This window comes from Panthera pardus, unplaced genomic scaffold (assembly GCF_024362965.1).
Source record: "Panthera pardus isolate Hobbes unplaced genomic scaffold, ASM2436296v1 HiC_scaffold_25, whole genome shotgun sequence".
Lineage (NCBI taxonomy): Eukaryota > Metazoa > Chordata > Mammalia > Carnivora > Felidae > Panthera > Panthera pardus.
In genome coordinates, this window is record NW_026526821.1 from 73,534,071 (window position 1) to 73,560,774 (window position 26,704).

The 26,704-nt window shown below is 37.6% G+C and overlaps 1 protein-coding gene across 7 annotated transcripts in view; it reads right to left on the bottom strand.

The window, feature by feature from the left end:
- The window catches only part of CCDC88A (coiled-coil domain containing 88A), a 139,136-nt gene extending 122,925 nt beyond the window's left edge, over nucleotides 1–16,211 (bottom strand). For 6 of the 7 annotated variants that reach the window (XM_019425061.2, XM_019424998.2, XM_019424929.2 and 3 more), the window contains exons 1-2: nucleotides 15,315–16,211; nucleotides 15,117–15,217 (exon numbers count right to left, since the gene is read on the bottom strand). In XM_019425061.2, coding sequence (XP_019280606.1) covers nucleotides 15,117–15,217; nucleotides 15,315–15,377 — 164 coding nt within the window. In that variant the 5' untranslated portion in view covers nucleotides 15,378–16,211. The remainder of the gene's footprint in view (nucleotides 1–15,116; nucleotides 15,218–15,314) is intronic. The other variant, XM_019424617.2, reaches the window with a different exon arrangement.
- Nucleotides 16,212–26,704: the final 10,493 nt, after the last annotated feature.

The window sequence follows — 26,704 nt, forward strand, 5'->3', positions numbered from 1 at the left end:
TTAAAAGAAAAATGTACAATACTCAACAAATATTGGACTTAATCTATGTGTTGGAGAATTAAAATAAAAATAAAAACAAAAGCTCTGGATAACTATGCAAAGACCAAAATTCCCTTCCAGAATAAATAACTCAGTAACACGCTATGTCTTCAGAATAAAGTATAAAACAAAATAATTATATGAATACTCTCAGATAACAAAAAAATTTACTGAGAACAGCACTGTCCAAACTCTGAAACACTGGTCTGAGTTCTTTCTATAAGCATAGACAGAAACTCTGAATCCTTGTAATTAACAGAAGTGTAACACAAAGATGGCTAAATTCTAACAACTGAGTAGTTAAAATGCAACTTAATCTTCAGGCAATTGTTAAATATCCTAGAGAAATTATATCGTATAAATGCAGACTTTAAAGCATTCTGACAGACCAGAAGAATTATAATAACACATCCTCAGAACTATTTTACTAAATATGAAAATGAAATATATACTTACAGTAATGAAAATATGAAGAGTATAAAATGTTTCTCATATAAAATTAAGCATCATTGTCAAAACACATTACTATATTACACATTTAAATGTTTCCAGTTGCAAGTCTAGAAAAATAAACTAAATGTCCTTATTTTTTCATGCATAATTAAGTATCCAAACTTAACATCCTTTTCTCAAGAAATACATAAGTTTAAGTCTGTCTGCTCAGCTTTAATCTTGACATATCATCCTTCATTCTTCCCTTTCACACACTATATCTAGAATTCCATCAATTCTTTTGCAAGTTCTTGAATGTGCTCCTCTTCTCCACTCACACAGCCCACACTGACTAGGACCTCACCACCATAAGCACAGATGACATCCATCACTACCCATCTATCTTCCTTACTTGTTCCTGCCTATTCTCCACCTTTGTTCCAAGCACTAATACAACGTAAGTTTCATTGATTTGCTCATGTAGTCTCAATACCTGCAATGGTATACGTAGTATATGCTTAATAAACATTGAATGAACAAATAAAGCCCATACCTAATCTTTTCTACAAACTAATGCTAAAGTCATTTTCCTTGTATTTTAATTCCCTAATAAGTAATTTTAAATGGTTCTCCAATGCCTGCCATGTGCAGTTTAAATTATAATAGTTATTTTTTAAGTTTCCCATAATCTGGCCTACTCTACTTATGGAACTTTATATTCTATTTCCCAACTTGGATGAATCCTCTACCAAGGCTCATCTCCTTACCACCTCCCAAATCATAAATATGATTTTTCCTCATGCTGATTCCCTAGCTTAAAATACCCTCCTCTCAGTACTGATGCATAGGGGCACCTGTACCCCAATGTTTATGGCGGCACTCTCAACAATAGCCAAATTATGGAAAGAGCCTAAATGTCCATCAACTGATGAATGGATAAAGAAATTGTGGTTTATATACACAATGGAATACTACGTGGCAATGAGAAAAAATGAAATATGGCCTTTTGTAGCAACATGGATGGAACTGGAGAGTGTGATGCTAAGTGAAATAAGTCATACAGAGAAAGACAGATACCATATGGTTTCACTCTTATGTGGATCCTGAGAAACAAAACAGAAACCCATGGGGGAGGGGAAGGAAAAAAAAAAAAAAAAAAGAGGTTAGAGTGGGAGAGAGCCAAAGCATAAGAGACTGTTAAAAACTGAGAACAAACTGAGGGTTGATGGGGGGTGCGAGGGAGGGCAGGGTGGGAGGGAGGGCAGGGTGGGTGATGGGTATTGAGGAGGGCACCTTTTGGGATGAGCACTGGGTGTTGTATGGAAACCAATTTGACAGTAAATTTCATATATTAAAAAATAAAAAAATAAAAAAAATAAAAAAAAAATAAAAAAAATAAAATAAAATAAAATACCCTCCTCTCCTCATCTATGGCTACCCAAGTCCAATCATTCTTCAAGGTTTAAATTAAATCTAACTTCCTCCCCTTGACTTCCCTGATTATCCATCCTCTCTCTAGAGACCAAACCTGACTTATAACTGATTTCTAAACAGCAGGGCTCCCTAATCTACCCACGCTATCATACACACTCCATTTCACTCAAGAAAAAAAAAACCAACAAAAAACAAAAAACAAATAAACAAATAAATAACAAAAAGCAAACATACAAAATACATACAAATTAAAAAAGAAAAACAAACAAGCTAATAACAAGAGATTTGTTTCCAAATACATACTTGGGATCATTCACCATTCATTATAGATTCATCTTAATTATATACATTCAATACTTAACACAAAGACTTAAGTTGAAAACAAATGAGGTACTACAAGATTCTGAATCAATACTTGTACATATCCTATTTACAAAGATGGAAATACAGTTTAATTCACTTGCAAAGATTTAAAATGTGGAGTTGGAAAAAAATTAAAATAACCTTCAATTATGAGAAAACTCAACACTCCAATTTCCTTCAACATTCAAGTTAACTGAGAATTTACTGTGGTTTACCTTTTTTTAACCAGTCTTGGCAAAACAGAATTGGAGTACTGCCTCCAGTGGTCTTTCCCCACAACTTCTCATCCTTCCCAATTCTGTAGTTTTGTTTTGTTTTGTTTTTAATGTTTATTTATTTATTTTGAGAGAGAGAACACACTCAAGCTGGTGGGGGAGGGGCAGAGAGACAGGGAGAGAGAGAATCCCAAGCAGGCTCTGTGTTGACAGAAAGATGCTCAAAAGACTGAGCCACCCAGGTACCCCTCCACAATTCTGTAGTAATCCAGGTCTTAAGCAAGGACTAGGACCCATCACCTAAAACTAAACTATCTTCCGTGGTGCTCTGAAAGGAAATAATCACTTCGTCAATGATATTACGGAGTTTACCATTTTTTTCTCACCTTCACTATGAAAGTAAATTACATTAAGAACACACCATTTTGTAAAATTTCCTGAAAAACTATTAAGATAGCCCACAAAATTTCCTGTGTAATACAAAAAGCATGGTTTTTTTTTAATATGAAATTTATTGTCAAATTGGTTTCCATACAACACCCAGTGCTCATCCCAAAAGGTGCCCTCCTCAATACCCATCACCCACCCTCCCCTCCCTCCCACCCCCCCCCCCCCCCATCAACCCTCAGTTTGTTCTCAGTTTTTAACAGTCTCTTATGCTTTGGCTCTCTCCCTCTCTAACCTCTTTTTTTTTTTTTTTTCTTCCCCTCCCACATGGACTTCTGTTAAGTTTCTCAGGATCCACATAAGAGTGAAAACATATGGTAGCTGTCTTTCTCTGTATGACTTATTTCACTTAGCATAACACTCTCCAGCTCCATCCACGTTGCTACAAAAGGCCATATTTCATTCTTTCTCATTGCCACGTAGTATTCCATTGTGTATATAAACCATAATTTCTTTATCCATTCATCAGTTGATGGACATTTAGGCTCTTTCCATAATTTGGCTATTGTTGAGAATGCTGCTATGAACATTGGGGTACAAGTGCCCCTATGCATCAGCACTCCTGTATCTCTTGGGTAAATTCCTAGCAGTGCATTGCTGGGTCATAGGGTAGGTCTACTTTTAATTTTTTGAGGAACCTCCACACTGTTTTCCAGAGCGGCTGCACCAGTTTGCATTCCCACCAACAGTGAAAGAGGGTTCCCGTTTTTCCACATCCTCTCCCGCATCTACAGTCTCCTGATTTGTTCATTTAGCCACTCTGAATGGCATGAAGTGATATCTGAGTGTGGTTTTGATTTGTATTTCCCTGACGAGGAGCAACATTGAGCATCTTTTCATGTGCCTGTTGGCCATCGGGATGTCTTCTTTAGAGAAGTGTCTATTCATGTTTTCTGCCCATTTCTTCACTGGATCATTTGTTTTTCGGGTGTGGAGTTTGGTGAGGTCTTTACAGATTTTGGATACTAGCCCACAAAGAGCATGTTAATATAAAAATTACAATTGCCAGTCTTCTTCCTTCCTTACTGTTAAATTTTTCTTTAATTATAACACTGTTATAATTAGCTATTTATTTCCCAGCTTTCCACTTTAATTCAAAATACTCATTTCTACCTCTAGTGGTAATCAAAAGACCATTAACCTTATATATTTAAAAAAAAAAAAGGAAATAAATTCCTTCTCAACTTTAGTTATTTTCACTATATTCTATTTTATCCACCCATTAGCATGGTCTAACCCTGGCCCTAAATCACCATTCAGAATTGCAACTTTCAAAATCTCAAACTCTGAAAATCCCCTATTCCATCTCTTCTCACCTTCTCCTAATCCTACTCATCTTTCATCCTGTTGCAACCTCTCTAATCTATCAGCCTCCTCCTGATGACACTTGCTTTCCTCCTTCACTTTAATGCTCACACTCTATTAATTTCAACTATTCACCTGGATAGCCAACCCTACATCTACATTATAGATTCCCAAATCTGAGAAAACTCTACAGATCTTTTTGTTAGTTTCTGAGCAGCTAAGCATTATTGGGTAAGTTATTCAACCACACTGATTGGCTCCACTATAAATCTGTGGTTTCCAAATCTCAAATAAGCCATCAACCTCACATGACAATACATCTTTATGCAAGACAATTCACCTTTAACGGACTCCCTTTGTGATCTCCTCCCAGGAGTCTTGTGAATTTTCCTACTTTTCCTCAAACTTCCAGCCTTTTAATGTTACGGTTTCCTAGGATCTATCATCAGTTCCCTTCTGTATTTTTTCTGACACCCATGTCCTTAGATTCTGATATCTCTATCTCTATTCTAGACCTTTTCCCTGAGCACCACCAGACCTATGTATATCTATCCGCCCACAAGATACTTCTCATTGTTCACGAGACCCTCCAAAATAAACTCAGTACTTATTTTCTATACTTCCCCTCCCCTCAAATTTTCATCCTCTTGTAATGTCTTACTTTACTAAGGGCACTACCATCTGCTCTTTACCCAAGTAAAAAGTGTGGCAGTCATCCCAGACTCATGCCTTTCTCATTCTTTGTATCAAATCAGTAACCAAGTCCCATCACTTTCATACTGTCTCTCTTCTATATCACTTCTACATAAATGCTGTTACTATCTCTATTCTTGCCTCCATAAGCACCAAATTTAATCCTTCTAAAATGCAAATGCTATCTGTTTCAATTCCTTTCATGATTTCAATAGCCTATATTACTGTTTTTCAAGCTGGAGTACAGTAGTGACACCTTTTTAAAAAACAAAATTATCAAGAATCTCTGAGCATTATCCTATCGATATATATCCTAAGAGTCCATGGACCCTGTATGAGAAAGTGACTTAAGAAACTAGTCTTATTCTATGAAAAAAAAATCAATTGTGAATTATCACTGCAAAAGAATTTCTTGTTTTTATTACCTCTTGAAAAAAATTTGAATTAATGAAATTAAAACACAAAATTAAATTTCCTAAATTACCACAGACCCCCCCAAGAATATCTGTGGACCTAGCTTAAGAAACACTAGTTATGATGGTTAATTTTATGTATCAACTTGGGTGGACCACAGTGCCCAGTATTTGGTCAAATATTGTTCTGGATGTTTCTTTCAATATGATTAACACATAAATCAATGGACTTTGAGTAAAGCAGATTACCCTCCGTGTGAGTGGACCTCATCCAGTCATTTGAAGGTGTTACTGGAACAAAGGCTGACCTCCTTGTAGAAAGCTCCCTTTGAACTCAATGCAATTCTTCCCTGAGTTTCCAACCCGCCTACCAGCCCGCCAGCCTGCCCCATCAGCTTTTAAACTAGCTAAACCTCCACAATCTCATGAGCCAATTCCTTAAAATAAATCTCTGTATACACACACACACACACAGCCCTTGGTAGCCCTATTTCTCCAAAAAGAATGTGAAGTAACACATATCTCCACAGGAAAAAAATCCAACCTTCTTAACACGGTATCTAAGGACAGTCTCCCAATCCCCACCTCTTCAAACTCATCTCCTATGTGCAAGAAGCATACAATCTCTGCTTCAGCTGTACAATACAACCTATAGTTATTTGAGTCTACTATTTTTAGTCATATCTTCATGCCTCTTTTTATGCCATTTGCCTCCTACTCCAACTGTTTATGATTCGTATTTACCGAATTGGTCCTATTCAACTTTCATGTCCTAGTTCAAATTCTCCCTCTTCTAAGTGAATAATCACATCTCTCTTTGTGCCAACATTATTTCAAGAACATAATTCTACCATATAGCACATGTATCACACTGCAATTTATCTACATGTTGTTCTCCTTACTAGTGAGGAAAGACCGTATCTTATTCAGCATCATATCCCCAGTATCTAGCAGATAGTTTATCATATAGTGAGTGCTCGGGAACTACTCACTGAATAAACTGACCTTTAAGGAAACTATCTCTTCAGCCTTCTAATTCACTGAGTACTGTATTTTAGATCCTGACAAAACAGATCTCAGCCTTGAGTGCCACTCTGGCCCTCCTCAGGCCATGCCCCTCACCACTGAGCAAGCAACCCATGGAAGCAAGAGGATATACCCATACATAGATGACACTGCAGTTACCTAGAACTCTGGAAATTCTTGCCCAAATACCTCTAACCCAATTACAGGGCCTGCACAGGACTCTTTCCTAGGTCTGTCCTGAGGATGGACTATACAGATGTATGTATCACTGGGTCAAGGAGAGCTGTTTGGAAGAGCATGGGTCTTAGGCATGCCTACAGGATGCCCACAGGTATGCACATGAGACCTCTCTGTGGGGCTAGACAGAGCTAGGGATGTGGGGAGGAGGTTGAGCTCCACTACACTCTGATAAGAAACTGAGTTTTTGAATTCTAAATTCCATAAATTCTAAATTTGAATCTTTCAAGTCATCATGAAGGTATATTTTTCAGGTATACCTACTTTTCATGATAAAAGATCAGAACATAGTCAAAAATTTCTTAGTCTGGTTTATAACCTTTAAATATTTAGGCCTATCGTGGTAAATGAATACTTGCCCTGAGTCTCACAAATGTCAGAATAAACTTGATGAGTTTCATCAACCTAGTTTTATTAATTATTGAACTAGCAAAATAGAGCTAAGATAGAATAGGAATAAAATCATGAAGAAAGAGAATACAGACATACCACATCTTATTGTGTTTCACTTTACTGCACGTTGTAGATAATTATGTTTTTCACAAATTGAAGGTTTATGACGGTTAATCAAGTCTGTTGGTGCCATTTTGCCATTTTTTTTCCAATAGCATTTGCTTACTTTGTGTCCCTGTGCCACATTTTAGTAATTCTTGCAATATTTCAAACTTTTGATTCAATATTATTGTATTTATGATGGTGTGATCTTTGATGTTGGTATTGAAAATGTTCAGGGGTGCCACAAACCACACCCAAGTATACTAGTCAACAAATGTGTGTGTTTTGACTGCTCCACCAACCAGCCTGATCCAGGAATTAAACATAACTCTCAAGGCAGTTTCTTCCTCTATACCACACCACCTTTCTAAAAGTAGCTAGCTTAGTGATTACAAAATTGAATATTAGGTATCTTTTAATATCAATTAAATCTCAATTATTTTTAAATATTGAAAATTTCTGCCTATAGTGGTACCAATCTATGTCACAAATCCTAAAAGAAGGTCAACTGCTGTTCTGAAAGAGTATAGTTAAGAACTGATGTTTCCTGTGGGCACCTGGCTAGCTCAGTCAGTTGAGCATGAGATTCTTAATCTTGGCATCATGAGTTCAAGCCCCATGTTGGGTGGAGACATTACTTAAAAAAATAAATAAGTGGAGTGCCTGAGTGGCTCAGTCGGTTAAGCATTTGACTCTTGACTTCAGCTCAGGTCATGGTCTCATGTTTCTTGAGTTCGAGCCTCACATTGGGCTCTGTGCTGACAGTGCAGAGGCTGCTTAGGATTCTCTCTCTCTCTCTCTCTCTCTCCTTCCCTTCCCCTGCTCTCTCTCTCAAAAAATAAATAAACTAAAAAAATTTTATATATTTTTTTAATGTTTATTTATTTTTTGAGAGAGAGACAAAGACAGAGCATGAGTGGGGAAAGAGCAGGGAGAGAGGGGGACACAGAATCCAAAGCAGACTCCAGGCTCAGAGCTGTCAGCACAGAGCCTGACATGGGGCTCGAACCCACAAACCGTGAGATCATGACCTGAGCTGAAGTCAGATGCTTAACCGACTAAGCCACCCAGGCACCCCTAAAAAAATTTTTTTGAATAAATAAATTTTAAAAAATAAAAATAAGAATTGTTCCTTTTTGAGTTTCCCATATTAATACACATTACAGAAAAAATTTTCAGTTTAAAAATTTAAAAATACTCCCATATATAGCAACTAGTTTCTGTTCTCTAGGTTCTCATCGCTTTTTGTAGCTTAACTAGATATGGCTCATACAGCAAATCAGACAATGACTATGGACTGCTCTTAAAGACATCAGTCCAATACAAGGCTGTGGACAAAAATCCCAATATTTGGACATGATCAGTAACATTATCGGAAACCAAACTGAAGTCACTGTATATTCTAATACCATTCAAAAGCATGGACTATGACTTGTTCTTACAAAGTCAACTCAAGCAAGACATAACATAGGTGGGGAAAATATTCAATAAAGGTAATTAAATAATGGAACAGAGAAAGAACAAAAGGAGAAATAGAAGACAAACTAAAAAGTAAAGCAAATTAAATTCTACAATACTAGAGTTTTCAAAATTTTTTAAATTAATAAAATTATAAAATGTTTCATTTATTCCTTAACATTTAATGAAAACTTATACCAAATCTATGCTAGGTACTGGTGATACATAACAAAAACTTCTAGCCTCTAAATGCTAACTATCTAGTTGCTGCAGCACTTTTAACAATTTGGTAAAGATAGATATTAGATGATAGGGGAGAGAGCAATTAACTCTGCCAAGGGACTTCAGAGGGTATTAAAGAATGAGTTAAAATTTGCTAGGCAAAAAAAAGGGAAAGGGCAGTGTAGGGAAAAATGATTATTATGATAATAGGAATAAAGCAAAGATCAATAGCTAACAATACCTGAATCTTGCTATATGCCAAGCATTGTACACAAATTATCCTATTTGATTCTCATAACTCTGTGATTCTTTTTATCCTGTTTATAAATGAAGAAATTGAGACGTAACTTTCTAAAGATTTTATATCTACATAGATGTGATACCAATAGGAATTATATAAAACTAAGCTGTGAATGATCATTTGTTTGAAGAAACATAAAAAAGCAGGTTTGGCCTACTACACGACAATACTAATGACAGCAACCAGCACTGGGAATACAGTGGTCAACAAAACAGAAAATAGATACTATCTGTACATTATTAGAGATTAAGTCTACTCCAGGAAGGAAACACTATCTTTCATCTCACAGATGTAGGAACTGAGATTTGGAAATTTAAGTAAATTGTTTAGGTCATAAACTAGTATGTAGCATAGTGAGAATTAAACCTTGTCTGACTCAAAGCCCAAATTCATCCTACTTTACCACATAACCTTGCTTTTATTCATTTATTCAACAGTAGTATATCAAGTACCTACTGTATGTTAAGCATATGCTAGAAATAAAGATGAAAGAGATAGTAGATGGTTTCAAGAAATTCACAGGTTAGTGGAGTCAAACATACCAAAAACTGCAATACAATGAGATAAATGCTATCAGACAAGAGTCCTATATAAGTACGTGTGATCACAGATTGAGAAGACAACTTGAAGAGGGGCAAGCCCAAAAGTAAGACCAGTCAGGGCTCCCACATTAATCCAAAAGTCAGGGACACATCTAAGAAAAATTTGGGAGGTAAATCACAAAACTTAGTAATAAGACAGCAACTATGACTGTATCATAAGTGTGTTTTTAAAAAAGCAACAAACAAAAACAAAACTAAACAAAAACTATGAGGCCCAATGAGAAAACCTGAGATGATCACACCAAAATTCAGAGTCAATGCCATACTTGGTAAGAAACCCATATATATATTTTAAGATATTTATTCATTTTTTGAGAGAGAGGGACAAGAGTGTGAGCAGGGGAGGAGCAGATAGAGAGAGAGAGACACAGAAGCCAAAGCAGGCTCCAGTCTATGAGCTGTCAGCACACAGCCTGACGTGGGGCTCGAACCCACGAACTGCAAGATCATGACCTGAGCCAAAGTCGGAGACTTAACCGAGTCACCTAGGTGCCCTGAAACTCATGTATTTTATAAGTCACTTTAGGGTCATTATAAAGTTAGCACAACCTACTTTTGAATCTTATTTTTCTTTTTTTTTAATTGAAGTATAATTAACATACTTATTAGTTTCTGGTATACAGTATAATGATTCAACAACCCTATACATTATTCAGTGCTCATCAATGTAAGTGTACTCTTTCTTGATACCCTTTATCTATTTCATCGTCCCCAATCGACCTCTCCATACTTTCGAATCTTAAACACTCAAAGAACTAAGAAACACTTCTCAGTCAACTTCCTCTATTAGATAAATGACTTCTGCTAGGTATATTTTATGAAAGTGCTTCTCAGGAAATACTTAAGGAGAATCTGCATGACCACGTGTCATAATTAAATGACATAATTAAAAAATTAATTTTAAATTAAAAATGATTTTCATAGTAGAGGACTCCTAAAGTTCCTTCAAGTTCAAGATTCTAAAAAAAGAAAAGCCAGAACAAGTATATAGTAACTGTCAGGTATTTCAAGTATAGATCTCTATCATTATCTAATGGGGCTGAATCATTTTTCTGACACCATTAATAATTTTCTCCATACTTAAAACCCTTATACATATCTTCAACTGCTTAGGTAATATAAATAGCATACTTTTAAACTTTAGAATTATGAAATTCACAACCATGTCATAAATTCCTCAAAATTTCATAGCAAGTAATATGCAAAATGGGTTATGGAACTGCATGACATCTCAAACAAGAAAATGATTATTTCTAGTGTAACCAAACCCTATATGTGGTAACCAGAAGTGAGAAATAAAGATTTCATTTGGCTGAAATTCAAAAATGCCCTGCAGCATACAGAAGAGCTGGCCCATCATTCCTGATCTCTAAAGAGCTTCCCCTTCCCCATTAGTTAAACAAGACTGATGCCATGTCACAAGCTCTTACAGAGATTCTTTGATTCAAGGAACTACTCAGTGAAATCCAGGATTTATCTCTGAATGCAGCGAATCCCAAGTCAGTGAACAGACTCCAAAATTATAAGGCAGAGTTGGTAAACAGGCATGAAGAAAATGTAAACAAAGTCCAAAATGGCAAATCCAAAGTCACTAATATTCTCACTTTTAATAAAGACTGTAGATGAAAAAAATATATATACCATAAGCTTTCTATAACAAAATTCTATGTCAAACTGAAAGCAGGAATAGCAAGGCTGCCAGGCCAAAAGTGTAATTATAAGTATATAAACAGATTTCCACTTTGGCCAAGATGGAATGTCAGGAACCAAATTACTCCCCTGCTTGAAAAAACTAGAAAAAGAAGGACAAAATATATTGTGTTTTTCAAGGCAATGGACATGAAAAAGCAAAGGACAATAGATCCCTGATAGATGGGAAACATACAAGATGAGTCCTACCATTGCCCCAACTTAATACCTTGAAAGGGTTCCTAGACCATAGAACAGGGATGGGGAACCCCGACAGAGCAATTACCTCCCTGAATTGAGGAGACAGAACTTAATCTAGAGACAACAAGGTGACTGTCATATACAAGGTAGAGTACATAAGAGTAGAAAAGTTCACAGAAAAACCCAGAGATCTGCAGAAGGTATCCCTCAAGTCTTCAGCTGAGTACTTATTAGCATATACATGTGAGGAAACTACCCAAGAACAGTGGGGGGTCAGGGGGTGGGTACGGATAAGAGGGAATACCACCCAGAGCTCACACAGGTCCAGAAATAGCTCCTGTTCCTACCATCGAGGGTACTCAGAAGGGTTTTGCCAATAGAGTAACAAAGTAGTACTGCCTGATAAAACTTAAAAGCAGGACCTGAGAGATCAAACTGTTTCCAAGTAATTTAATGTATCCCAGAAGAAAGTTCAAGAATATGTAATGAAAAACAAAAATATCCAGCACCCCACAAGGTAAAATTCCAAATGTCTATCATCCAATCAAAAATTACCAGGCATGCAAAAGCAAAGAAATGCAATCCTTTATGAGGAGAAAAATCGATCAAAACCAATCCAGAAATGATACAGATAGAATTTGTAGAAATATTAATCCAGTTATAACTGTACTCTATATATTCAAGTGGCTAGAGAAAAGACAAAGCATGAAAGCTATACACATGTGAGATACAAAAAGAACTCTATTTCTAGAATAGAATCATAATGTCTGAAATGAAAAAGAAGCTGGATGGAATTAACAGCAAATTAAACATTACAGAAGAAAAGATTAATGAAGTTGAAGACATAGCAAAATTATCCAAAATGAAACACAGAAGACTGAAAAAACATGAACACAACATCAGTGAACATCAAATAGCCTGATTTACATGTAATTGGGACTTCCAAAAGGGGAAGTGGGGGCAAGAATACACACACACACACACACACACACACACACTTATATATTCTAATACAAATATTTATTTCTAAAAATAAAAAACAGCCAAAAATTTTCTGAATTTGTTAAGAACTGCACACCCACAGATCCAAGAAGCTCAACAAACTCCAAGCAAAACAAACATGAAGAAAAATAGTTTCATTTTAGAAAGGGTTCTCACTCACAAATTCTGTAAACAAATTTAATCTAGAGATGACTTAGACTAAGGCTACCTTTTAGGTTAACTTACTGGGTACAGTTCAACTGATAATTTAATACAGTACATTAAATCAAACATTAACTCGAATAAAGTACTTAACAGAAATCTTAATGATTTTAAAGTTAGCAAAATACAGCTTTAAAAACAATGCATATTTTGTTGCCCTATTAGGTAAATAATTAATTAAAATACATTTATCTTATTTAAGCAAATTATTTTTTAAAAAGCTAAAGCCTACTTCTTCCTTTCTTTCTAATTTTCTTTCCCTTTAATTTATATAGGTCATTCAGAACAGAATTAGGACACTGAAAAAACTTTTAAAGAAACTGAGAGGTGGAACTGAAAACAGAAGTAGATTTGAGGTTTGGAATGGAGCTAGTCCTCTCCCCGCACCCCCCCCCCCAAAAACAACCTGGCAACCACTATTTTGAAACACCATTACTTTCAAAATATACATATATATTTTTAAATATAAAGTTGCACTCAATTCCACTCAAAGTGGAAACAAGTGTCTGTTTTTAGAACCTTGGCTAACTATTCAGGGCTCAAAAAAATCTAAATATTTTTTGGAAAAAGAATCATTCAAATAAAAAACATTGAAGTGGAAATCTAAAGGTGTCTGGCTGGCTCACTCAGTAGAGGATGAAACTCTTAATCTCAGGGTCATGAGTTTAAGCCCCACGTTGGGCATGAAACCTACTTTAAAAATAATTAAATAAAAAAGTAAATTTAAAAAAAGTGGAAAACTAAAGTATTTTCCTATTTTGTAAATACACCTATTTTTTTTAGGGTTCAGCATACAAATTCAAAATTCTCCATCTAAAAACAAGAGAGGGAACAAGTTCTGAGTATCTACTGTAATGGCTACCCTTCCTGTCATGTGTGTTCCCTAAAATAGAAGTCAATTTAATTATTCTACCCTTTTGCTTATGAAATAGTGAGATATTTCAAAGATAAAAAAATAGTTCCACTGGCAGAGCTGCCAAAAATATATTTACTGTCCATGGAAATAATTGTCTACATTCCTTTTTCCTTTCTTAAGAAAAAAATATACACACATTTAGTGCCTATACAAATAAAACACCTATGGAATAACATAGTAGTACAATGCTTCTCTGTAGGATCAATACATACATGAAAAACAACACACAAATCTCTTTGAGCACACAGACTACCAATATCTCTGGGCACACAGACTGAGAAGTTACACTGGAACATTTATGATTTTGACTTCTACCTCTTCTTTTATTTAAAAAATCTAAAAAGAAACATAATTTCCTACAAAATACAGAAATGACACTTCATGTGATTATTCACAGTGGACTTATTCCTTAGTAACAATTATTTATTAATAATGCAGTAAACTCCCACATACATAAAAGGTTAAGAATGCTTTGAAACTGAAGGTTCCAAACTACGCTTGTAATCAGATTCTATTCAAGACAGATTAGGCTAAATACACATTATTTTGAACACAACAATAACATTCAGAGTTTGATAACCTATGCTGATGTACTTAGAAAGCCTACACTGATGTACTTAGCTTGAATGCTACAATACCTATAATGATAAAAATGGTTTTTATTTCACTAATCTACCAATACAATTTGGATATTCAACTCCCATCTTAAAAGTACTTCTCTACTGAATACAAACCCAAGTATCATAAACATAAAAGACAAAGATTTGCCTACTAAAATCATTATCTAGTTGTCATCAAGATGTCAGTTACCCGCATTTCAAAACTAGCTTTAAAAATACTTTAAAATGATCCCCCCAATATTAATCTAACAATTCACATAATAATCTAATCAGACTTGAGTTACTGTACCCATTTAAATTACTTGCCACAGCAACAGTTCTCACCAATCAGAACTGTTATTTGAAATTCTTTTTTTTGAAATCTGTTATTACTTCACCAGTTTCAAAATCTCAGCCACTTATTTTTAGATACAAGGGTTAATAAGACATTTCTGCATCTAATACACATAACTTCACAGTAAAGGCTTTATTCCCCCTTAGGAAACTATTCCCATATTCTCTTTTCTCTATTTACCAATTAGAGGACACAACGTGATTTGGATTTCAACACTTAAAGACAGTAAGTGACAATATACGGTTTGCAGAATGAAAAATTAAAGTTTCACAATTTTAATAGGCGTAATTACTAGACTGTGATAAATGGGCTGGGCAGGTAAGATTATCACTCCTTTCAAGGTCCAATTCTTAAACCACCTGAATTCTTCTGGCCAAAGCAATTAGGAGCTTAAAACATAAAATCTCTAAGTTTACAGTATGCCCTTTTTCAAAGAAAACAAGTTACCCTAGGAAAGAAAAGAACACTTACATTTGGAGCATGACCTGGTTCAAGAATACCCCATCAACCAAAGCCACATATTCATCCAGGTTGGTCCCATTTCCTGCAGCCAGAGGTCCAAACGTTTTAACCTAGAACGGAATGATCGTCAGGACACGAACGCCCATCTCCCTTCTCTGCAGCCACAAATAATGCAGCAAAAGATACAATAAATAACACCCTACTTACCCAAGTGACCAAGGGGCTGGTCATAAACTGCTCCAGGAGGGGAGTAAAAATTTCGTTCTCCATTTTACAGATAATGTATTTGAAAAAGGGAACTACCACAAAAATACGCCTAGGGAATTGATCACTAAACGTTGAAGAAGTAAGTAGAAATCAGTGAAAGTCCATTTTGGCACAGGAAGAAAATCCCATCGTGGAGGGGAGAAAAACTCTTCCTCCTCAAAAAACACCCCAGAGGGGAACAAGCCGAAATCCCGAGAAGCGGCTTCGACAGCAGCCACGAGCGGCAGCTTGCGCTGGAAATGTCTGTACCGGGCGAGGAGGGGCAGAGAAAAGGCATCTGGAGGAGGAGGAAGGGAAAGGGGGCTGGAGCAGCAAGACAAAAAGCCCGTCAAGGTTGCCTAGCTCCTGGAGGAGCCAGACCAGCGAAGCTGCCCGCAATGAATTAATCCCAACGTGGGCTAAATGAAACACCACGTTAGATAGTATGTTGAGGGTTCCGAGCGGCCACCAGGCTCGACCTCCGCGTCCCGCTCAACACGTTCCACCCACCAGTGGGCATGGAGCCGCTACGACCCGCGGAGCCTCGCCTGCCCGCAGCCCCTCACCAACGACAGGCAGGGCTCGCCCCTTCCCCCCGAACAGACACCATCCCTCCGCCGACCTCAAGCCTCGCTTCCAGCCCCCTTCCCCTCCCGGGGGGTGGGGGCTTGAATGTGTGTCCCTAACCCCCCAGTTTCCTCAGCCCCGTAGCCTTTTCAGCGCGCCTCTGGGAAGCCCTGGCACAAAATCACCACCGCGCTCCAGCCTCCTCCACCGCCCTCTCTGGAGGAGCCGGAGTAACGGCCTCAGAACCGCAGGGCCGCATCACACCCCGCTCCACGCCGCCCAACCAGTGCCGTGAACCCTCCGTCAAAGGGAGCGCGCTTCTCCCTCCGCGCCCATATCCTTCCGCCGACTCTCCGCCCCTCCCGCGCCGCAGCCTCTGGATTGTGGGAGAAGAAAACCGCTGCATGAGCGCGCTCCCGAACGAGCGCGCCCCCGGGGACGGCCCCGCCGCCGCCCAGATTTTGGCGGCGGGCGCAGGCGTGGACGCGCGCTCCATGCAGCTGCTGCGGTGGCCGGCCCTAGCTCGCGCCCAGGACTGTTGCCAGGGCGTGGGGGGCGGGGATGGGGAAGGCAGAGGAAGGGGTCTGTCTGCTTGGTCGCTCATGCTTAATTATGGTTTATTTCCTCCCCGAGTGCCTTCTTTGATGTGTGAAGGAGAGGGAACGAAATCCTTCTCTTTTAGACATGAGGGATGCAGACAGCCTTTTTCGGACAGTTTGATTTGATCTGTTCAGCGTGCTTTTGCCCGCAAAGAGTAGAAAAAATGCAGCAAATAGCAAAGGAGGGACTTGAGCCTCAAACTTGGTTTTATTTTTTCTTCTTCTCCTTTTAAAAATCCAGTCCACTAAAGCATGAATGCTTTTCAAAGTTGCAAGTGAATGTAGTAGGACTTTAAATAACCAAAGCCATCTTTCAACACGTTGGTTTTCCCTGATGGGAGCAAACGTGGTTCAGACAATGTTTGACTATTTGGCCATTGAAAAAAAATCTAAACAAAATCAAGAACTACTAAAAGGAAACATTTGGAAATCATCCAAGTTGGGTGACAAACAGATTACATACTTGTCATAAATCTCTATGCGATGCACGACTGGAATCATCAAAGTAATTTTAACAGTTGCCCAGCAAAATCCCTCATTTTGAAGGAACATAAAAATCTTTTCCCTGGTACAAAATGGGCATGTAAAACAATTTTTTTGAGAAAATAAAGATAGTATTACAGTTTTGCTGTGTGTGTTGTTTACATAAATCTACTTTGAATACTTACCTGATATTTTAAAAAGTAGCAGGAAAAATGTTTTTTAACACTAAGTTATGATACAGAAAATTTTCTTGATTAGGTGAGAGCCTGGGCTCTAGAGTCTTCCTGTCTGCTTCAAATCCAGGCTCTGATACTTACCAGTTGCGTGAGCCTCGGCAAGTAAGTGAACCTCTCTCTGCTTTACTCTCTTCAAAGCGGGACTAATAATAGCGTTAAATTAAATGGCAACCTATAGTGAGTGCTCCATAAATATTATTGATGTTTTCATCATTATTTCCCCCAAATGAAGGATATTTAGGAAAAAAACTTGAAATGTAACCTTCCTACTTTAGTTACAGGAGAAAGGATCTTGCTGTGGAGACCAGAGAAATGCCCTTCCAAAATTGTCTTAATTAAAAGGAGGTTGCATTGATGTGGCACTTTGCATGTTGTGTACACAGTAGAATCTCGCATTACCTGACCAGTACGCAGCTTTGGGTCATACTGATTGCTAGCAATCTTTTCCTTCTGCTCTTGATTTTTTCTTTCTTTTTTCTTTAAATGTTTATTTTTGAGAAAGCACACGCGCATGAGAGAGGGGCAGAAAGGGAGACAGCGAATCCCAAGCAGGCCCTGCTCTGTCAGTGCAGAGTTTGATGCGAGCCTCTAACCCACAAACTGTGAGATCATTACCTGAGAGGAAATCAAGAGCCAGATGCTCAACCAACTGAGCCCCCCAGGCACCCCTTGATGACTGTTTCTTAATCATAATCCTTTGTTTGGAAATGCAGACCAAAAGAGAGCTGACATCAAGAAGAAAGCATGGCTTTCAGAGCAGCCCAAAGCTTGACTTGCCCACTTTTCTTCATAATCCCTCGGAAGGTCAACCAAACAACATGGAAGTATTCATGCCTTATACTGTTTATCTTCAGACAGACCCACCTGCTTCACTCATAAATGAAAAACTCATAGTATTAACACAAAGTACAATAAGTTAGGGGCATTTTGGACAGATATAGATAGCATTGTGTATCCAGTTTAGTGGCTAGCTAGCCCTCAGAAATCTGGATTCCCCTCTACAGCCAAAAGGCCCCAGATGCTTCCTGGTCTATCTTTAGCTTTTACACACACACACACACACACACACACACACACACACACACACTCAACAAAGAAACATGAGGAGTTAATTGTAAAAACAGAAAGCTTTAGACCAGACTGAGGTCTGGAGTAACTTATTTGAAAACCTACCAATTCACAATTCTCTAGCTCAACAGCAACCTTAGAAATGCTTTATAATATCTCAAGAGTACAATCAGGAAACTTCTTTGTCTGGCACAAAAGGGATTGTACATTATACACAATTTAATAGTCCTTGAATTGCAACATCCTGTAAGATAAAATCCAAAAGTTTCCTCCTAACCTCCTTTCACTTAGGAAGAGATTACTCAAGATTCCTTCCAGGTATTTTTGTCTTGTACTTGGTAGTCATTTATTTGTCTTGAATTCATTCTTTCTTAGAATATTGAATCCAACAGGAAAGGACTTTGGAAAAATCATACCCATCTGACTAGGGTCTAAGTTATTTGCTCTGCTCTCTTCCAATCAAAAGTTAAATGTTTGGGGGGCGCCTGGGTGGCTCAGTCGGTTAAGCGTCCAACTTCGGCTCAGGTCATGATCTCGCGGTCCGTGAGTTCAAGCCCCGCGTCAGGCTCTGTGCTGACCGCTCAGAGCCTGGAGCCTGTTTCGGATTCTGTGTCTCCCTCTCTCTCTGACCCTCCCCCGTTCATGCTCTGTCTCTCTCTGTCTCAAAAATAAATAAACGTTAAAAAAATTAAAAAAAAAAAAAAAGTTAAATGTTTGGAATGGACCATGATCCCATTTAGGAATCACTGGAGAAAGATTCTTCCCTGAATTTTGTAATTGAGGCTTCCCCCGCAGATTGCACATATATAATACTACCTGTATACCAAAAGTACCCACATTTACATCTGTCTTGACCTACTATGGGAACTGATAGACTCACTGCAAACCGGGTTCCTTGGTGGCACATATTTATAAAGCTAATCCCATCCATAGGCTAGTATAATAAAAATAACACAGAGGCACCTGGGTGGCTGAGTCAGTTGAGCATCTCACTCTTGGTTTCAGCTCAGGTCGAGCCCCAAATCAGGCTCTGCGGTTACAGTGGCAGAGCCTGCTTGGGATTCTCTCTCCCTTCTCTCTGCCCCTCCCCCACTCACCCTCAGTGCGCATGCGCGCGCGCGCTCTCTCTCTCTCTCCCTCTCCCTCTCAAAATAAATAAATAGGAGTGCCTGGGTAGCTCAGTCAGTTAAGCATCAGATTCTTGATTTCTGCTCAGGTCATGATCTCACAGTTCATGAGTTTGAGCCCTGCACTGGGCTCTGAGCTGGGCTCTGGGCTGACACTGAGGAGCCTGCTTGGGTTTCTCTCCTTCTCTCTCTCTGCCCCTCCCCTGCTCACGCTATCTCTCTCTCTCAAAATAAAATTTAAAAATAAATAAATAAATAATAAACTTTAAAAAATAACACAAACACAATAGTAGAATGGCACCATTTTTCATAATAGCCAAAAAAATGGAAGCAGCCCAAATGTCCATCAACTGATAAATGTATGAAATGTATTATATCCATACAACAGAATATTTTGGCATTAAAAAAGAATGAAATAGTGACGTAGGCTACAGCATGGATAAACCTTGAAAACATTATGCTAAGTTAAAGAAACCAGTCACAGAATACCACATATTGTATGATTTCATTAATATAAAATGTCCAGAAGAGACCAATCTGTATAGACAAAGTAGATTAGTGGTTGCCTAGATCTGGGGCAGTTGGGAGGAAATGGGGTTAGAGGCTTAAGGATACAGTGTTTCTTTTTGAGAAAATGAAAATATTCTTAAGTTGTGATAGATGCACAGTTCTGTGAAAATACTAAAAATCATTGAATTGGATATCTTACATGGATGAATTGTCAATTAATTTTCCAAAAAAAAAAGCTGTTTTTTTTAAAAAAGAATGGCACCATTACTTCATGAATATTTAAAAAGAAATGCCATCAAAACTCCATTCTCTCATACAGTTTTCAATAAGGTCTTTAAGTCCTCTGGAACTAATGAATAAGATTTTAAACTCACTTGAGAACATAGAAGGCATACGTTTTACTTTTCTAGTTTTAAGACAAATATTATACAACGAGAGAGAAAGAGAGGAGGATTAGGTACGCGGTTTAACTTTTCTGAGCATCAGTTTCCTCAACTGTGAAGTGGGCATACTGTTTTCAGTTTTTACTGGGCATCTGCTTAGACACTGGACTTGCTCTGTCCCATTATGTCAACTGCACAGAAGGAAGGAAACTTGAAAAGAGATGACAGGGCAGAGAGAGGGGTCCTCCTCTCAGCCCACTTTCAATGGTTCCTCTCAAATGCCCTGATGCTGTGTTGCAAACAAAGTGAACTATCACAAATTCACCACTATATTCTATGCTATCACACCCATCTGGAATGTTCTTTTCTGCCTCCTCACCAGGTCAACTCCCATTTGTCCTTCAGGATTCAAGTGCCACTCTGTGAAGCATTCATTCCTCTTCCTCGGGTCGAGTTGACCACTTCCTCTTTTGTGCCTTGCATAGTATCTAACCACTCTTTATTTCTGTAACTTGCTTTCTGTAATGGCACGTATTTGCTGATGTGCTCTTCTGAGAAGATGGGGAACTCTAGGAGAGTGACATTTTAAAATTCATCCTTATGTCCCTGGCATTTAGGACAGTGCCTTGCTATTATGGGCACCTTCTATCAATGTGTCAAAGAGTCTTCTTTCAACCATGGTGACGACTTTAAATTCCTAACAACTGGCAAGAGCTCATAGCAGAGCAACTTCTGAGAAAGACTATTCTAATTAACTTAATGACCTGAAGGAGGCATAAGCTGGTGATTACTGCTTGCCAGTGAATTTAAAGAACTAAAAAGACATTGAGATCATAAAATAAATGGCTTTCGAGATAAGTTTTTCCCAAGTCTATATAGTTTTTTTTTTTTTGAGAGAGAAAAGCTTAGGAGAATATGTAAACATCATGTATTCTTTCATTTCTCAGCATCATATAATGGTATTTATCCTTTTCAGCACCCAAATTGTTTTTCACTTGTTATCATTTTGATGCAAATCTTCTAGAAAGTTGTCATAATTGTCTAAGCTTTATTGGACAGCATATCCTGAAGAGAAATTGACCTTTTATTAATCATATATGTCCTCATAATTGACCTAAATGATTGTGTTGTGCTTTCAATATAATTACGCATTCACGGGCTCTTGAGAAGTGCATGAATGTTTGACCTACATTCACAGGCCCAAGACAACTATGTTTTGAGTTTTTAATTTTACATTGAATAGCTTTCCTGTTTTCTCTCTTGGCTTTTGGTTTTTGTTGCTGACAAGACCTCTACTGATAGTCCCCATTCTAATTTGCTGCTTCTCGTTTTCTGTTGTGCAGGGAATTCACAGATTGTTAAAACGGGCTAGAAGAATTAATAAGTTTTGAGCGAGAACTTAATGGGCTCTCTTATGACTAAAGTGCATGAATTTGTGATATGCCTAAAAGTGTCTCTCGGTGTAATGTTTTTGCTTACTTTCATTCTCTTGGTCTTATTTAGGTGAGGTGGTGCTACCCTATTCCTTTAACTAGTTTGCTGTGATAGGACATGAAATAATCTTGTAAATTAACGGTTACTTACCAGGTATTTCCAGGGTGTGATTGTCCTATCATGTGATCAGTTCCTCATGTTTGCTTGGTTCCTCCTTTAATTCCTTAATCCCATGCAGTAGGTGGTGACTCATTCCTATTTCCAATGCTGCTGATGGAAAGTTACTAAGCAAATGGAAATCTGATTACAGGAGAAAATCACAAGTATAGAAAAGGACAAATTTTATAAAATGGATCTTTAAAAAAATCGTTTTTAACATTTATTCATCTTTGAGAGACAGAGCATGAGTGGGGAAGGGGCAGAGAGAGGGAGACACAGAATCCAAAGCAGGCTCCAGGCTCTGAGCTGTCAGCACAGAGCCGGACACGGGGCTCGAACTCACGAACTGTGACATCATGACCTGAGCCAAAGTCGGATATGCAACCGACAGAACCACCCAGGTGCCCCAAAATGGATCTTTAAAAGGTAAAAAAACCATTCTCTTATTCTGACTGTAAGCCTATTCCCAACCTCTACTTTCTACCCATTTACACCCTAGAGACAGGCATCAGCAATACCTGTTAAAACCTAGATAAAACAGAACCTAGCCAGAGGACCTGGCCGGCTCAGTCAGAGGAGCATGAGACTCTTCATCTTGGGGTCGTAAGTTTGACCCCCACATTGGGTGCAGAGATTACTTAAAAAAGTAAAATCTCAGGGGCACCTGGGTGGCTCAGTCGGTTAAGCGTCTGACTTTGGATCAGGTCATGATCTCATGGTGCGTGAAATCGAACCCCACATTGGGCTCTGTGCTGACAACTCAGAGCCTGGACCCTGCTTAGGATTCTGTGTCTCACTCTCTCTCTGGCCCTCCCATGCTCATGCTCTCTCTTTTTCTTTCTCTCTAAAAAAATATATCAACATTAAAATAAATAAAATCTTTAAAAAAAAACAGAACCTAGCCTATGTCAAAATAAATGATGGTTCATTAATAAAGTAGACTCATTCCATGTGGCAGGGACTACCCTCACAGTAAAGACCATGGAAATATAATTGACAAATTACATACCATAACATGAAAGCTTAAGACCTTCTAATAAAAAAAATATGAACTGGTTATTCTTAAGTATAATAATACCATTTTTAGAGCATCATTTGAATATGCCACATGGCATTCCCTTCAAGGTAAATCAGGAAGTGGGTTTCTACATAAAACACTGGTGCTTTTAGGCTACTAAAAATAAGTGTGGGCTAAAACAATTAAATGCTTCTAATCATAGAAAAACTGTAGATTTGTTCTCATACAAAATAATGCAAATTAAAATTGATAATAACCATTATAAATAAGGAAATTTGAAGATGTTTTATTTCCTTCTATTGAATGAAAATACGAAGATCTATAAAAAATGTATACACTGATATATGAGATGATGTATTTGATGTTCTGCTGTTGAAAGTTAAAATTCACATTAAACTTAACAAATTGTTTAATGTAAATGTTTTTTATTTCCTAATTTTCAATCAATATGTGTCAGTTGGATGTTTTATTTAAATAGTAGCTTGAGAAGAATTCTCAGATTCAATTTTATTTTGCAGATTTCATAATTTAAATACCTGTTTTTGGTTTCTTAAACTAAAATTGCAATATAAAATATTCAGTTGCATGGAACTAAACATTTTTTTTTGTTTTGTTTTGTTTTTAAAGTTTATTACCTGTTGGGATGAGCACTGGGTGTCATATGGAAACCAATTTGTCAATAAATTTCATATTAAAAAAATAATAAATAAAGTTTATTTATTTATTTTGAGAGAGACAGAGAGCAGGGGAAGGACAGAGAGAGAGGGACAGAGAATCCCAAGCAGGCTCCATGCTGTCAACATAGAGCCCAGTGCAGGAACTGATCTCACCAACCGTAAGATCATGACCTGAGCTGATATCAAGAATTAGACACTCAACCAACTGAGTCACACAGGCACCCCTAAACATGTTTCATATTTTAAAAATTACCTTATTTTCTCATTATGAAAATAATACATTTCATTGGCATGTTTGGAAAAATCAGTGATATAAAGAAAAAAACAAATAAAAAATCAAACCCATAATTCTACCACTCAGAGATTAATATATCATTGCATTTATTTCACATTATTTTTAAAAACCTTACCACTCTCACAACACCATTAGAAAATATAACAGTGATCAAAATTTGAATATGTCTCTCAGCTTAAATTAATTCATGATCCTGAGATCAAGAGTCACATGCTCTACCAACTGAACCAGCAAGCACTTCTTCAAATGCATTTTTAATAATGATATTCATCATATGTTAAATATGTAGAACTGCCAGCTTACCAATTTTTATTTATGTATTTTTAAAAATTTGTTTATTTGGGGGAGAGTGCAAGCAGGGAGGGGCAGAGAGAGGGGAACAGAAGATCCAAAGCAGGCTCTGCGCTGACAGTCTGACAGCCTGACAGCAGCAAGCCTGATGTAGGGCTCAAACTCGCAAAACGTGAGATCATGACCTGAGCCAAAATCTGTCACTCAACCGAATGAGTTGAGCCACCGAGGTGCCCCCAGTTTACTGATTTTTAAAACATCAAACCTCAAATTCCCACAACCATATCTAAAACTTGGCTAATACATCTTGCAAAAGAATAAAAATGTATTCTCTGGGTTTAGAATAAAACTGAGGTTATGAGTTCTATATTTGTCAGAGCATTCTCACTTTCTTGATTCATGAATCAATATTTATTGAGCTATCATATGTGTGAGATAGCATATGGAGCAGACAAGACACAGAAAAGATTGTATCTAAATGAGGCCAAAAGAAATAAAATGGCAAATATATCATTCAATAGGTTAGTTCTAGAGGGGGGCAGACTTTTTCTGTAAAAGGTCAGATAGTAAATATTTTAGGCTTCGTGGGCCATAAGGTCTCTGTTGCAACTAACCACTTTCATGGTAGCATAAAGCAGTCATAGATTGTGTGTAAAGAAATAGGTGTTGCTGTGTTGTAGAAAAGCTTTATTTACAAAAAAACAGTGGGTCAGATTTGGCCCCTAGACTATTGCTTGTCAACCTCTCAACTAGTATTCACTGTATTTACACTGGATACAAAACAAAACAAAAAACAGGATTGAATTCTTTTCCAGTCAATTAATTAACTTTATGAACAATTAAATTGACCATCCAAGTGTATTGTATAATTATGTTCTGGAAGTGCAGAAGAGTTGGTCTTCAAGTTGCTTGGAAATGGAATTCCATTATTCTGGTGCATCAGATATAGTTCAAATTGCTTTCAATCTCTCGTGTTACCATTGAAAACCTTTCCCCAGATATAAAATTATTTGGGGAGGGGGTGGAATTCTCTTGAGTGCCAGCAGGAAACAGGGGGTACTCCGGAAGTGCCTAACTAAACAGAAGTTAGAAAAAGGGTAACTTAGGTGTGGGATGTTAAGTGAACCAACAGAGGCTGGTAAAGCACCCAAAGATGAGCAGTAGCAGGCATCTGCTTCACCCCTGGGCCTGAAGGGGCAAGAGGAGGACACTGTTATCAGAATCCTGGAAGACCATACATAGTCTTGTAAGAGGAGCCACTGGATAGGAGCTGTGTCCACAGAGAATGGGGCCACTGCCATCATCATGATGCAGAAGAAAAAACTAGGAAAGAATATCCCAATCTCTCTGTCCTTCTCACTCATATTGCCAGCCAGTGCCCCCCACTGCTGAATACCATGAGAAGCAGAGAGCAAGAGAACCCAGATGATGCAGTCCACGGAGGTCAGCCTCCTGGTACAGAGAAAGAGAGATTGAAACTAAAGGCCCCAAAAGAAAACTATCTAGCACAGAGCTGCATGTGAAAAATGAGGAGAACACCTAGCACTATTTTTACAGATCCTTTCATGGCCATACAAGATGGCAATTCTTTTCAAACTAGAAGCTTAAATCTTTGGTGGAATGCCATGATGAAACAGAGGGAGCTGATAAGTGTGTTAAAAATAAAATGCCATAAAATTTGTGGCTTATAGCTTGACATATATGGTCCATTAATGCGAGGTATAAACCAAATCTTTTTTTTTTTAACTGACAGATATATAGCATCAGAGCCCTGCAGTGTCTTGCACACAGTAGGTGTTCTATATTAGTTGAATGAATAAATTTGTGAAAATAATTAATTTTTCATAACTTTCATTTAAATAACTTGATTTGTAAGTAGAAGGAAATATAATTTATTAAAAGATATTATTTTAAAAGAAAATAACAAAACTGGGGTAAACAAAACCAAGGGGTACTTGATTCTCTTATCTGTGTCCTCTACTCAACAGAAACTGGAAGCACTGCATACAAACCAACCTTCACTAAACCCATTCATCAACGTTTATTTAGAATGTATTCCTATTTCAGGGGCACCTGGGTGGCTCAGTCAGTTAAGCGACCCACTCTTGCTTTTGGCTCAGGTCGTGATCTCACAGTTGGTGAGATGGAGCCCTTGGTGGGGCTGTGCGTTGACAGCACAGAACCTGCTTGGGATTCTCTCTCTCCTTCTCTCTCTGCTCTTCCCCTGTTCTCTCTCTTCTCAAGATAAAAAAACATTTAAAAATTTTTTAAAAATAATGTATTTCTACTTGAAATCCTTATTCATCATTTTGTTTAATAAAAGTAAAATGGATAACAAATCAGAATTAGGCCCTTTACTTCTATTTGATAAAGTTCAATTAGCATCTTCCAAAATCATTGTGAAATAAACATAGTGGTCATGGTACTGGCTGCAATAATGTTAGTAGGTAATGTCAGCTACATCTTCTATATTTCACAATACATTAATCATGTGAAAACTTTGA